At 33.7% G+C, this 16,018-nt stretch overlaps 1 protein-coding gene across 1 annotated transcript in view; it reads right to left on the bottom strand.

Moving 5' to 3' along the window:
* Positions 1 to 4,273: 4,273 nt before the first annotated feature.
* The window catches only part of LOC123504707 (sodium-coupled monocarboxylate transporter 1-like), a 34,985-nt gene continuing 23,240 nt past the window's right edge, over positions 4,274 to 16,018 (bottom strand). The window contains exons 7-11 of the mRNA XM_045255449.1: positions 15,232 to 15,350; positions 14,887 to 15,041; positions 11,064 to 11,335; positions 10,354 to 10,454; positions 4,274 to 8,808 (exon numbers count right to left, since the gene is read on the bottom strand). Coding sequence (XP_045111384.1) covers positions 8,609 to 8,808; positions 10,354 to 10,454; positions 11,064 to 11,335; positions 14,887 to 15,041; positions 15,232 to 15,350 — 847 coding nt within the window. The 3' untranslated portion in view covers positions 4,274 to 8,608. The remainder of the gene's footprint in view (positions 8,809 to 10,353; positions 10,455 to 11,063; positions 11,336 to 14,886; positions 15,042 to 15,231; positions 15,351 to 16,018) is intronic.

Genomic DNA, 16,018 nt, shown 5'->3' with positions numbered 1-16,018 from the left:
AGTTACAGATATTGGCAATTTCCATGGTTTTACCTTGCACAACCTAAAGTTAAGATTCAGTTAAGGACGGATGTTTGATCTTTGATATGAGGTATGAATATATATTTCTCTTATATTGCACAAATGTAGCTTTAGCATTATCAATAATTTCCATTTGTCATGGGGACATTGTCCATCAGATTGCTATCATGTGACATAAATGATAGTGATCACTATCCAAAATATGTAAATTGTTATCACATGATTTAAATAGTGATAATGACTATCTAAAGTGTTGTGTCTACCTATAACAGCTATAGGAATTGAAGGTATTATCTAGAAAAACGTTATGTAACAAAAAAATATATATATACATAACTGAAAAATTTGTGTATGTATTTGGTAAATTGAATGCTGTATAAATAAAGCTTTTATATATTTCATGTTTATATTTTTTTGCATTAAGATGATCCCAAGATGTATATATTAAGTTGTTTTCTCTAACTTTTCTATGTGTGAAATATCAACTTGAAAGGAGAGTACAATTCTTCAGGGAAGAAAAATAAAAAGCTTAACTCAGCTGAGATATTTTTGCAATTTGGACACATTATATTGTGAAGGTTTGCAAAGTAAGAATATGAATTTTAAGTCACGATGAAGCTAATAAAATTTATACCTTTACAGAAGGTCATTGCTAATATTATCTTAGGAGATGAGCACTGATCACTCACCATTCATGAGAACTCTTATTAATCCTATCTTGCAGCTGTCATGTTTTGATTACCTCCCAGTTTCCTTATTTAAATATTATTCCTCCATGTAATAGTTTTTCATCAAGTGGCAGTAAAGGGTATTTTTTAATCAGTTGTGTTTAGATATATGTGTTTAATTTGAAATAGAATCCACCTCTTCCAGCTGTTCTCCCTTCAGTCTTACATGCATCCTTTCACCAAATATCTTTTTCAAGCATTTCATTACTTGTCTCTTACCAACATTCCTTTCCAAGCCTTCCTTTACCCACATTACTCTAAAACACAGTAAAGCCACACCATCTCTTCCTCTCTGTCTCAACACACCTGACATACTTGCATTTATTTATATATCCAAACTTTGTTTTTCCAATCATGTATTTACCTGCATCCACACTACATCCATACACATTCAGAACTACCTACTGCATAGTGTTTTCCCTGTCTGTTCAAAGGATACTATGCAGAGAAAGGATTTCTTAGTCTTTTTTAGTTGGCTTTTTTGACATGTTGGGAATACAGCACTAGTATTCTTAGCTTCTGGATCAGAGCAGGAATAATAATTAGAAGAAAGTTGAATTATTTATTGATCAAGAAACAGTAGGCCTATATAGCAGTGTTCTTCAGCCTTTTAAAAGTTCATGCACCAATATAGGAGCTATTAAAGAAATTCTTGACATTAGGATAATTATTCACAAAAAATAAATATATGGACATTATCTTCTTTAGTTTAAGACTGAAAATATGTAAATTGAAGTTTCAGATCTCTATTTTAATCAAAATAGCTGAAAGTACATATGTGAATTATAGTATCAGATCTCTAGTTTAAACAAAATAACAATATATATATATATATATATATATATATATATATATATATATATATATATATATATATATATATATTTATATATATATATATATATATATATATATATATATATATATATATATATATATATATATATATATATATATATATATATATATATATATATATATATATATATATATATATATATATATATATATATATATATATATATATATATATATATATATATATATATATATATATATATATATATATATATATATATATATATATATATATATATATATATATATATATATATATATATATATATATATATATATATATATACACACACACACACACACACACACACACACACACACACACACACACACACACACACACACACACACACACACACACACACACACACACACACACACACACACACACACACATTAAGGAAGGTGTAGTGCCCCAAGACTGGAAAAGAGCTAACATTGTCCCAATCTATAAATCAGGTAACAAGAGAGACCCATTGAACTATAGACCAGTGTCACTTACAAGTGTGGTAGCTAAGATGTGTGAGAGGGTGGTGAAGAATAGATGGACAGACTTCTTGGAGAAAAATGACATACTTTGTGAGTGTCAATTTGGTTTTAGAAAAGGGCGTTCATGCACGACAAACCTGATATGTTACTATTCGAGGGTGATAGATGTAATACAGGAAAGAGATGGTTGGGCTGATGGAATATATCTGGATTTAAAAAAGGCCTTTGATAAGGTACCACACCGGAGACTGATCTGGAAACTTGAAATGGTAGGAGGAGTGCATGGCAGTTTACTAAAATGGATGGAAGACTTTTGGTAGGAAGAGAAATGAGAACAATAATTAAGGACAGACCATCAGAATGGGGCTTGGTGGAGAGTGGAGTTCCACAGGGATCAGTGTTGGCACCAGTAATGTTCGCGGTCTACATAAATGACATGGTGGATGGGGTGTCCAGTTATGTGAGCCTATTTGCAGACGATGCAAAATTGTTAAGAAAAGTGAGATGTGACAAAGATTGCGAACTACTCCAGGAAGACTTGGACAGAATATGGAAATGGAGCTGTACATGGCAAATGGAGTTCAACACGACAAAATGCAAGAAAATAGAGTTTGGCAAGAGTGAAAGAAGAATCAGGAGTATGTACAAGATAGGAAATGAAGACATAAAACCAGTCATGAAGAAAAAGACCTTGGGGTGACAATTACCAATGACCTATCGCCAGAGAGACATATAAACAAAATAATTGGAGAAGTATTGAACTTATTGAGGAACATAAGAGTGGCGTTCGATATTTAGATGAAGAAATGATGAAGAAAATAATTACTGCAATGATAAGACCGAGGCTTGAATATGCAACAATACAGTGGGCTCGAACTTAAAGAAACACATAAGGAAACTAGAGAAAGTACAGAGGGCTGCAACAAAAATGGTGCCTGACTTAAGAGATTTGACTTATGAAGACAGACTGAAAAGAATGCAACTTCCGACCCTGGAAAACAGAAGAGAAAGGGGAGACCTGATAGCAATATACAGAGTGATGATTGGCATGGAAAAATGGATAGGGAAGATCTGTGTATGTGGAATGAAAGAATGTCGAGAGGGCATGGGAAAAAACTAAAATGGCCACTTATAGGAGAGATGTGAAAAATATAGCTTCCTCATAGAAGGGTGGAAGCATGGAATAGTTTAGACGTGGAAGTGGTCAACGCAAGGAATATTCATGATTTTAAGAAAAAGCTGGACATTAATAGATATGGAGACGGGACAACACGAGCATAGCTCTTTTCCCGTATGTTACAATTAGGTAAATACAATTAGGTAAATACACACACACACACACACACACAATGTCTGAGAGATGTTAAAAAAATTAGTTTCCCACAAAGATGTGTTGATACTTGGAACAGTTTGAGTGAGGAAGTAGTGTCAGCAAAGAGTGTACATAGTTTTAAAGAAAAATTGGATAAGTGTAGATATGGAGACGGAGCCATACGAGCATAAAGCCCAGGCCTTGTAAAACTACAACTAGGTAAATACAACTAGGTAAATACACACACACACACACACACACACACACACACACACATTCATGTAACTCTTACATTCAAATTATTACGTTTTTCACATTAGGAAGACATCTTAGTACAAAACAAATACCAGATTCTATCAAAACAGCAATGGACAATGTACATATATACTGCATTTCTCAAGAGAAAATTGCTGACTGAGGCATTTTAAGAGGGGTATTTATGGGTATTGTTTTACAAATATGTACTTTTGGAATTGGATGATATATATATATATATATATATATATATATATATATATATATATATATATATATATATATATATATATATATATATATATATATATATATATATATATATATATATATATATATATATATATATATATATATATATATATATATATATATATATATATATATATATATATATATATATATATATATATATATATATATATATATATATATATATATATATATATATATATATATATATATATATATATATATATATATATATATATATATATATATATATATATATATATATATATATATATATATATATATATATATATATATATATATATATATATATATATATATATATATATATATATATATATATATATATTATATATTTCCACTCAGGATGTTCATAATAGCTTTGATTAACTGATAGCGAGGTTTATTTACACAAAATCAAATCTCTTCTCACTTGTAAGCTATTTTTAAATTACCTATGCTGTTACATCATAGCCTGATTTGTGTGCCAGTACACTTGCTATTATTCAGCACTTGTAATATACATAAAAATCACACCAGAATATTTTTTCTCTGAAAATTTATCATTTGTCATATCTATCGTGGCACCTAGTGTAGTGCAGTGAGCCACACTGCTACACGCAAGACAAGGTAGTGCCAGCCGTACTGTATCATTCTTTCCTCTTATGCACAAAACCCAAACAAATGTTCTTAGAAATAACCTGCAAGTACAAGGCGACAAGAAAGAAACCTTGAGCATCAAGAAAGCTCGTGTAGCAAGATAGAGATAGACTATTGGCATCTTCTGATACCCTCACCTTTGAATAATCAATAATGTTTTTTGTAGAGGAGGAACTGATGCCTTTTCATTCTCTGGTAAGTCAACAAGGTCTGTGCAATCATATGTGGAAATTTCATGCCAATCAGATAAATATAAATGGTAAGACAAGGATGAAACTGGAAAAATCTTTAGGAGCCAATACCTCAAAGTGTTTTTGTTCACTTCAAAAACTTTCAGAAAATTGCTGTAATATCTGATTGACTATTGCAAGGTCTCTTTAAAAACTAGAACTAAAGACCAATTTTTTATGTTTGGGAAAGTTCAGAAAATATAAAAAGAAAACAGAATTGAGAGGATAGATAATTATAGATGGAATTTTTTTTTTTTTTTTTTTTTTTTTCAAAGACAGTACAACATTTTTCTTAAAATTATAGATACAAAAGGTAGATGTTTAAAAGTTTCTATGGTATTTTCTAAAAGCAGTTGACTGGAAAATAAAGTCTGTGAAATTAAAGGAAAAAAAACTTGTTTGAGTCTCTCCAACGCTTAACCTAAATTCCATGAGATTCACAAAATCTCACATATAGGCACCAAAAAATAACTTAATAAAATTTTAAAGTCATTGGATGGCCCATATGCCCACCAGACCCCTACTCACCAGACGCCCTTCTTAACATATTACCTCAGCCTCTATGCATGTCTCCATTCAAACTCAGAAATATTTTTTTTTTTTTTTTTTTATGATTTTATGATGTATGTACTATTATACTTAATATTATTTCTAAATTTATTTTGATAGGATTTTATATATGTTTATTGATATTTTAGAGTTTTGACATTTCTGTCATATCAAACACATTGTCCACTGCTGGGTATTTGTCCGTTGAGATATTGTGATCCATTAATCCAAAATCTGTTAAATCAGGGTTCATTAAACCATGGGGTGAATGTACAATTAGGTGCTGTTATTGAAAATTCATGATTTACAATTCATTAAAATATGAAAATCGTAATTTACAAATGAGTAAAATATCATGAGAATCTTAATTTACAAATTAGTAATACTGTATATCATAAAAAATCTTGATTTTCAGATTGGCAAAATACCATAAAAATCTTGATTTCGAAATTAGTAAAATATGAAAAATCTTAATTTACAAATTAGTAAAATATCATGATAAGATTAATCTTAAGATATTCCAAATGAAATTCAAGTTAGAACATATTAGTGGAATGAAAACATTTAATATGTATTGATTAATTGCAACAATTATACTTAGATTACTCATTGATCAGTTGAGCTACATAGGGTGATGGTTAAATTCTAGTAGTGTTCAGTCAGCATGGTTCAGACTACATATAATGTGACACTGTAGTCTAATATCAAGATGGTGCTCATTGTAGAAGGATATATAGATTGTAAATTTTCTTTAGTTTTTCCCTAAAACTAAAGGTGAGTTAGTTTTCCAGGTCTAGTGAAGAGAGATAAAATATGGTGAGCAAGGCATCATGGCTGTTGTAGAGGCCATCTAGGATGATGCAGCACATTGGGTTTTGCACACATTCCAAGGTGGTTTGTTGTGCACTTAAGAGGGCAAGATGTCACACCAGGCACACATGCATTAGCACAGGCCAGATACACTGGCAGGACAACTGTACCACCTTCTCTAGCATTGCTGCAAACAATCTTGCTCTGAGCACCATGAACACCACCTTGACAAAATGATAAATGTGGTCTTGCTAGGTTAGGCTCAAGTTCAAAATCACCACAACCACCTTGGCTGTGTTAATGCAAGGGATAGTGTTGATGTTGCATTGCACATAGTATAGGAGTATCACATCCTGTTGCTTGATATTGATGTTGATCAACTTACATTTATGGAAATTAGGAATCAATTGCAGTTCCTGACACATATTATATTGATTGTAGTGATGTATTGTTGAAGCGGGTTCATTCACTTGTCAACAGTTTTTGTCTCTGTGTACACTGTAATGTCATCTATAATCTTGACAAGATGAATTTTTTAACAGATAATTATGACAGTAAAAAAGATAATGGGTATAATGCAGGTCATTTGAAGCAACTTGCTGGTCATAGGCAGTCATATTGAAGTTTTGCTGTTGTATTTGGTGCACTGTTGCCTTCACCTGAAGAAGGATATTTATAAAAGGCAGCAGTGATATCTGCTTATAAGGTGGTATAGGTTGGCTACTGCTACACTGATCCACTTTTTTTTTTTTTTTCAATGGAGGGAAACTAACCATGGACAAGAAAAATTTTAAACAAAAAAGGCCCACTAAGGTACACTAAGGTACTAAGGCCCTTAACAGTATTGAAAGTATTAGTCAAAAGTAAGAGATAAGTGTTGATCCTTCCTCTTGAAAGAGTTCAAGTCATAAGAAGGTGGAAATACATAAGCAGGCGAGGAATTCCAGTGTACCAAAGGAAAAATTAATGATTAAGAGTACTGGGTAACTCTCCCACTATACTTAATGCAGTCTAAACTAGTCATTTAGGGATTCCCCCACCATTGCCACCCCTCCATATATATGTAATGGGCTTGCCTTCATTCTCCAACCCTGATACTGTAGCTCCATCTGACCTGTTTTGCCAGTCAATCCTCTCACACAGTCTTGCTATGGATTGAACTGTGGAAATGTGATAATAGTGAAGGACTAGCTGTCAAACAGCCAATTTAGACTGCATTGAACATAGAGAACTTGACAGAATATGGATGAGAGAATTTTAAAAATCTTGTGCAGCAATGGTGCTAGAGCAGGGGAGGCGTGCACTTTGAAAGATTAGAAGAGCAGTTTGCATGAAAATAATGGTAAAAGATAGAGTAAGATGCAACATTGCAGCAATAGAAAAGAGGCTGAAGAGAGTGAATTAGAAGAGAAGAATTGATCAGATGAAAAGCTTTGAATTCCACCATGTCTTATAGAGTAGTATGAATAGAACCCACCCCCATACATATGAAGCATACTTCATACATGGATGAGTAAGGTCCTGTATAGAGTTAGCTACTGGCGGATGAGTAAACTGAAGATGACATAGACCATCTAATTCTATAGAAGCTGTTTTAGCTTTATATTATAAGTAAATGACAGATCAAGGATGTTCACTGTAGAAGAGGAGTACATTTGAGTGTCACTGAAGAGGAGGGCATAGTTATCTAGTAGGTTATGTCAAATTCATAACTGGAAGAATTAAGCTTTTGAGCCATTGAAAACTAATAAGTGTACTTTGCCCCAATCATGAATTTTAGGGAGATCAGAAGTCAAGTGTTCTGTAGGTTCCTTATGTGATCTGTTTACTTCCTGTAGTGAAAAGACGTAGAAAAAGTGTAGGGTGGAATCATCAGCATAAGAGTGAATAAGACAAATAAGACAAGAAGTTTGGTTTAGAAGATCATTGATGATTGATAGGAAGAGAGTGGGTGACAGGACAGAGCCATAAGGAATATTGCTGTTAGTAGATTTAGGACAGTGGCCATCTACCAGAGCAACAACAATAGAACAGTCAGAGAGGAAACTAAATGAAGTTGCAGAGAGAAGGATAAAAACCGTATGAAGGTATTTTAGAGATTAAAGCTTTGTGCCGGACTCTATTGAAAATTTTTTATATCTCTAAGGCAAAAACAAAATTTTCACCAGTCTCTAAAAGAGGATGACCAAGACTCAGTAAGGAAAGCCAGAAGATCATTAGTAGAGCAACCTTGACAGAACCCATACTCATGATCAGATAGAAGATTAGTGAAGTGATAGATATTTAGGTAAGAATCTTCCTTTTGATGATAAGTAAAAAAGAAAAAAAATATATAGGCAGGGAATTGAAGCAATAAGGTAGCAGCAGTTTGATGGATTACAATGATGTGTGTGTGTGTATATGTGTGTGTGTGTGTGTGTGTGTGGCATTTCTAAAAAAATCATTTAAGGTGAAGTTTTGTTAGGTGGAGGATGTGGCCTGTTGTTGCTACTGTTAGAAAGCATTCTCAAGGATACTTGACTTTCCTCATGAGTATGTGGCAATGAGATCTTGCTGCCTTTGAAGAATTGCCACAACATGCGATGGATCTTCACACTTGAAGAACTCAACAGCCTTTCATCTACCTCTCCAGGAGCTAGAGGCTCTGAAATTGATTATAGATATATGAGTTATTTATCTCAAAGTCTTACATCCCTACAACAGTAATATGCATACACATGTGTTGGGATAGTAATGTTTCCAAGTATTGAACTTGATTCACTTTACATAGTACTGCAATTTTGTGTTTTGGCTCTACAGTTACTTCTCAGAATTGCATACCTTAATGTATGAGACAGATATAATGTTATGCATCATATACTGGATTTTTGTATGTATAACTCTTCAAGTTTTGCCTGATTGTAGGAGAGCACATCTGACAAAAAGTGTGAGCAATGACCTTTTCTTTCTCTCCCCATTCTCATAGAGAGGGACAGTCAACAGCCTCTCTTGAAAGAGCATGTAATACATACTACACAACTAAACATGTAGCGTAGATAATAATAATATACTATACTGTATTTGTTTCATGTGCAATCAAGTATCTAGGACATAAGAATGTTCAAGTTATTGTAAGTTTTCAAGTGGATAACAATGTTCATTTCATTATAGAGAAAGCTAGAGTTGGAGAAGAAGGATAACTTTGTGCCAGACAGTATGAGTCGGATCTTAACAGGAGCATTATCATGAACTTGAAGTGTCCTACCAAATAATGAATTAAAGACTGTCATGCAGCTTTTCTTTCCACATGATTTTGCATCTCTTGATTGTTGTGCAGGAAGTTGATAAGTTGCATAGTACTTGACATTAAATTAGTCTGTCTATAGTTAGTAAGGCTGACTAATTTAGTGTCAAATTTTGCCACATCCTTCCACTAGAATAATCAAAGGTAATCTTTGAACAGATTAGGCTATGTCAAAGGAGTGACTGGCACTGAGTTAAGATGTTTCACCATGAAAGATGCATTGCAAATCCAATTAGACATATTTACCCACATTGTGTTGTGACAGTAAGGAAAATCAAAATGTAAAGAGTATTCTGTGTGAACTGTTAACAAATGCATTGCAGAGCTGAGATTCATCAGCCTTATGAGAAATACCCATGCAACTCTTATGCAAAAAGATGAATGGTCACTTTTGCAACAAAAAAAAAGTATATATATATATATATATATATATATATATATATATATATATATATATATATATATATATATATATATATATATATATATATATATATATATATATATATATATATATATATATATATATATATATATATATATATATATATATATGGGATGCTAACAAGTATCTAAGAGCATTGTGAAGTGATGGATTCACTTTAACTGTCACAGACAATAGGGAATGAAATGAGCACCATCAGCTCAGTAGCAACACTTGTTTTATCCTTATTCCATCAAAGTTGATTGCTAAACACATTGGCAATACCTGATTATGGTTTATTTGGTAGATTCAGAAGCTCCACCTGTTATGGCAGAAGTCAACCCTGAAATAATCAACCTCATCCTGGGCAGACCAATTCAGTATTAAACACACAACCCTCAAATATTATGGTAACACTGAAACCAGGTTTTGAAATCAACTGTTACAACAGTAAGAGCCCTGACAATACCAAAGTTCCTTACTTGTGCAAAGGGATACGATACTGCTAACCACCATAGTGATAAGGATTCCACTTGCTCCAAAGAGTGTATAAGATATGTCATATACTGTGTTCCCAGTTGATCTGAAAGCAAAATCATGATCTCAATCACTACTTTTGCATAGATATATCTTATTCATTAATTATTTTAAGTTTCCTGTCTTACTGTATGTCACCTGTCAAGTCATAAGGTATCCTTTGTCTTACCTATCAAAAGTTAAAGAAAATTTGTAATAAAATTTTACCTTAACATCTATCTATCAAGTATATGCCTGTTCCTAAGAAGTCTCCCAATGGAATAACTATCACTGTTATATATATATATATATATATATATATATATATATATATATATATATATATATATATATATATATATATATATATATATATATATATATATATATATATATATATATATATATATATATATATATATATATATATATATATATATATATATATATATATATATATATATATATATATATATATATATATATATATATATATATATATATATATATATATATATATATATATATATATATATATATATATATATATATATATAAATACAACTATAGCTAATTTCCTTGATAATATTTTGAAATGGGTAGCTATGAGTAGTTGATCTTGGTCCGTATTACTATTAATATGGCATGCACCATAAAATTTATAACACATCCTTACTTAAGTTGAGGGTGAGGGGTTGTCAGTTGCATTGAGTCAACCTGTCCACCTTCTGCACCAAAAAGAGATTCCACAAAAGAGGTATTTTCTAAAAGTGCATATGGAATGGAGGTGCTGGTGAGGTAGGAGGCAAAGGTAGCATTGACCAAGTTTTCAGGACATCCATCAACAGACAGCGGTAGGCGTGGAGGCTTACCACCTCCCCGTAGGAACTTGCCCAGCACCACCACAATGTTGTAGGAGAAGGATACCAAAAAGCCTACTACAGCACCCTAATATAAAAAAAATATGATTAGTGTGTAGAATCAAATAAGATTTTCGTGGGATTGTTCTCTTATTTAGAATTTTATATCACTTCATGTTTCTTACTTACTCAGGTTACTTAAGTGGTAAATCTAATTCTAGGTCATCTATAGAATACATACATAGGTAATATTATGGAAATATCATATAGTTTATAGTAAAGCAATTTCTAGGCATTGAAAACACTGGATGCTTACTCTATGGTTGTGGAAAATTATTAGTTTGGTCATCCAATGATAACCTCTCATGGGAAAAGTTGTTTAATATTAATAATTTTATTAATTGAGTGTTGCAAAATTAAGACAAATGATCTATCACCTCATTAATATTGTCACTATTTATGATAACAACCTTGCTTGTAGTTTATGAGGTGACAATTAAAATACATAACCTTAATTTGATTACTTCATAGTGATGCATGTCCCTCACAACCTTGTATTTGATCATTGCACCATGGTGATCTAGCTTTTCTTACCAATTCTTGGTGATTCTCGTGTAGGGATTTTGGTGAAATTCACTCTTGTTTTAGACATATCAAAAGCATCTGTAATGTCTTGCACAAAGCTTTTACTTCCAAACTAACCTCCTATCTTTTCTATCCTTCTCTCAAAACTTCATCTTAAGTCTCATTCTGGCCATATTATTGCTGCTGTAGTAGACAGTTGCTTGTTCTTGTCACTCACATAAACACTTTTTGTATTCACTCTTCATTGCCTTAACATAGCCATACAATCTTGTTATGTTCCTTTTCATCCATTCCACCATTCCTTAATTTACACCACTAACATTGGTACTCATTACTACTTTTATCATTTACACTTTAATTGCTCCCATCTTTCATGTTGTCATTCCACATGCTCTTCTAAGATTACTCATTCTCCATGGCAAGCACTCTTGATTGCTGTGCCATATTTAGCATCCAGATGGACATTTAGTATGTCATGAGTGTTATCCATCTCTTCCTTCTTAGCATGAACATTTTAAGCAACAGTATTTATGCAGAATTTATACAGAATTGCTACTTTCATGATGTGTTTCATTGGCTAAAGTTCCTAATGCTGAGTATGTATTTTGAACCCCATATACAGTATATGTATGTGTTGCAAATTGATGATAATATCAGCAATTTTTTTAACACTTACTGGTTTTGGTGATTATTTAGCTGTTGCCTTAAACATATCAACTGACACGAAACTTAGATCTGCAAACTAACCTCTTGTATCCTTCTCTCTGCTACTTCACCTCAAGTTTCCTTAGACCATTTTATTGTTGCCATGATAGATGGCCACTGTTCTCCTAAATCTATTAACAATGGCATTCCTCTGGGTTCTGTCCTGTCACCCACTCTCCATATTATTCATCAATGATCTTCTAAACCAAACTTCTTGCCCTATCCACTCCTATGCTGATGATGCTATCCTTCACTTCACATCTTTTCAGAAAACCAACCCTACAGGAAGTAAACAGATCATGCAGGGACACCACAGACCTCCTGACTTCTGATCTCTCTAAAATTTCTGATTAGGGCAGAGAAAACTTATTACTATAGTTAAATGTCTCAAAAACTCATTTTCTCCGTCTATCAGTTCAACTCAACCTTCCAGACAACAATCCCCTCTTCTTCAGTGACATTCAACTGTCACTCTCTTCTACACTGAATATCCACAGCCTGTTCTTTACTTATAATTTAAGCTGGAGACTTCACATCTTTTCTCTAGTAAATACAGTTTCCATTGCGTTAGGCATTCTGAGCCTTCTCTGTCAATTTTTCTCACCCCTTCAACTACTAACTCTATACCTTACTTGCCCATGTATGGAGTATTCTTTGCATGTATGAGAGGGTTCCACTCATACTGTTTTATTAGATACGGTGGAATCAAAAACTTTTCATCTTATTAATTCCTCTCCTCTGACTGACAGTCTTCAGCCTCTTTCTCAGTGCTGCAGTGTTGCATCTTTTGCTATCTCTTACTGCCATTTTCATGCCAACTGCTCTTCTGATCTTGCTAACTGCATGATTCCCCTCCTCCCGAGACCCCACTGCACAAGACTTTCTTCTTTCTCTCATCCCTATTCTGTCCACTTCTAGTGCAAGAGTTACCCAGTATTCACAATCATTCATACCTTTCCCTGGTAAAGTCTGGAACTCTCTACCTGTTACTGTATTTTCCATCTACATACGTACAACCTAAACTCGTATAAGAGGGAAGGAGGTTTTAAGACATTTATTCCATTCTTTTGGATAAATCTCTCAGCCCTGTATGGGAACTGGCATCTAAGTGGGCTTTTTTGATGAATTGTTTTTATTGCCCTTGGCTAATTTTCCCTTCTTGCCTCCCCAAAAAATCATATTCACCAGTCTAATTACATTAAGTTTAGTAGCTTTATGTTTGATTAGGTTTGGTTTAGTTTAGATAAGTTTAAGTTAAGGCGCGTTCACACGTACCAACTTGCGACGGAAAATAACCGGGGACAAAAAGTTGCTGGCTTAAAGTTGCGGGAAAAAACGTTCATGTGACCGCGCTTTACGTTGGTAGACATCCCGACTTGAAATCGGTGCCTAGCGACTGAAGAAACCAGTCGCAAAACAAGACCAACATGTTGGTCTTATTAGTCGATTTGCGACTTTACGTCGTGACGTCACGTACGTAGTAAGCTTTGAAAATGTGGTCGCCAGGTATAGAGAAGATGTTTTAGTTGGTGAGGGAAAAACAACACATCTGGGACCTCAGAAATGAATTATACAGTAAAAAGAAAAAAGCTCAAATCGTCGTCCGACGAAATAGCTGCCATTCTACAAGAACTGTTTCTCTCAATGCAGGGTGTTGGAGGTGAGGATTGAAGACTTGTCTGGATTTAATTTGATCGCAATTGTGTATAGTCTTCTTGATTAAGATTAACAATGTTCTTATGAGAAATATAGGCTAATTTAGAGTGTGGTAGACACTCCTTTCTTTCCTTCTGCTTAGCCAGGGACGTATCCACTGGTATTTTTTTTTTTTTTTTTTTTTTTTTTTTGCTCCTGGGGTTCGAGATGTGTTTTTCCCTCAAAAACTCTAACATCTACTCTATAGCTGGAGACCACATTTTCAAAGGTTACTCCGTGACGTCACGACGTAAATAAAATCTCAAATCGACCAGCAAGACCAACATGTTGGTCTTGTTTTGTGACTGCTTTCTGCAGTCGCTAGGTACCGATTGTGAGTCGGAAAGTCTACGTACGTAAAATATCAGTCGCAAATTAGAACGTGTGAACCCACCTTATGGTAATAGGGCAGCGCAACTCTTATCCTCTGTTCTTTATGGGAAAAAGGGGGCAAAATGACAACAGAATGATTTGTAACAGAAAGTAATTGTACATTATTTAAGTGTTTAAAAAATTAATCAGAAAAAATAGTTTTGTCTGCTAAATATACATAGTACTTACTCTGGACATATATTTGAGCAACTGCTTCGCCCAGTGTCCAGTTATATTTCAAAATATATACAACAACTTTTGTTAACTGTTTACAAGTTATACCTTTGCATTCACCCATGGCATGGTTGTGCCTGCTATAAACACTCCTTGCATGGGACCCATGATGGAGCCAGACACACTGCGAGTTACGTGGATAATATTACCCATCTCTCCAGCCAGAATGCCCAAGAAGATCCCTGATATTCCAGCCAAAGCAGCTGTAATAAAATAGAATGATGTTTTATTACTTATCTGGACATTAATCATGCGTGGTCTGCACTCGTGAACGTGCTATTAAGTTATTCATATGGATAATAATATTATTAAGAGTACATTACTTTCACAGCTATTTTACAGTTAAGGCAGATTTCGTTGATACTAAATGCAACAACTTAAATAAAAAATTACATATCAGTTTGACGACATTAGTGGCAGATTTCTCGGATAGTTTCTTAAAGTAAGGGCGATTCTTCAGGAAGTCCTCCCAGATGAGGCAAGCAATTGAGTTTCCGCAACTCGATAGCGAACTGGAAAATTAATAAAAAAAAAAAAGGAAAATAGATAAAGTTAAATCAAATAAGAGAGAGAGAGAGAGAGAGAGAGAGAGAGAGAGAGAGAGAGAGAGAGAGAGAGAGAGATGGGAAGTGAAACAAAAAGCGTGGATGGAGTGAAGAAGGTTAATTTATCAAAGATACGGGAGAAATCTCGATATTATCAACAAGTCTTACAAAAGGACGTGAGTGGAAATACGATGATAGAGGTAAGAAGCTGAACAGGCCGGAGTGGTGATGGAGAAATTGAAAGAAAGAACAGCGAAAATTAAATAAATACAGAACCAACATCAAGAGGTATCAAACACACACACTGTTAGTTTAGAACAGTTGATGTCGCTATATTGCTGCTGGTGCATGGCAATGCATGCGGTCTCTTGTTGCAGCCTGAGATACTCTTCCCTCAGGCTGGCATGCTCGAGGGTCTAGCCTCTATAGGGGGTAGACGAAGAATATTCCCATCCTTCTGGACAGTCCTGTGGGCTTCTTTTATGGCTTCAGGCAATTTAATGTTGTCACTGTCGTCGGTGTTTCGTAGCGAAGGCCCACATATTACACAAGGCTGCATGTGTGTGACTGTTGCGTGTAAAGTTTACAGGTTAGTATATCCAGCAGCGCCAGGAGGGGTCAGTATTGCAGCAGCT

Source organism: Portunus trituberculatus, chromosome 17 (assembly GCF_017591435.1).
Source record: "Portunus trituberculatus isolate SZX2019 chromosome 17, ASM1759143v1, whole genome shotgun sequence".
NCBI lineage: Eukaryota > Metazoa > Arthropoda > Malacostraca > Decapoda > Portunidae > Portunus > Portunus trituberculatus.
This window is presented reverse-complemented; position numbering and strand designations above follow the sequence as displayed.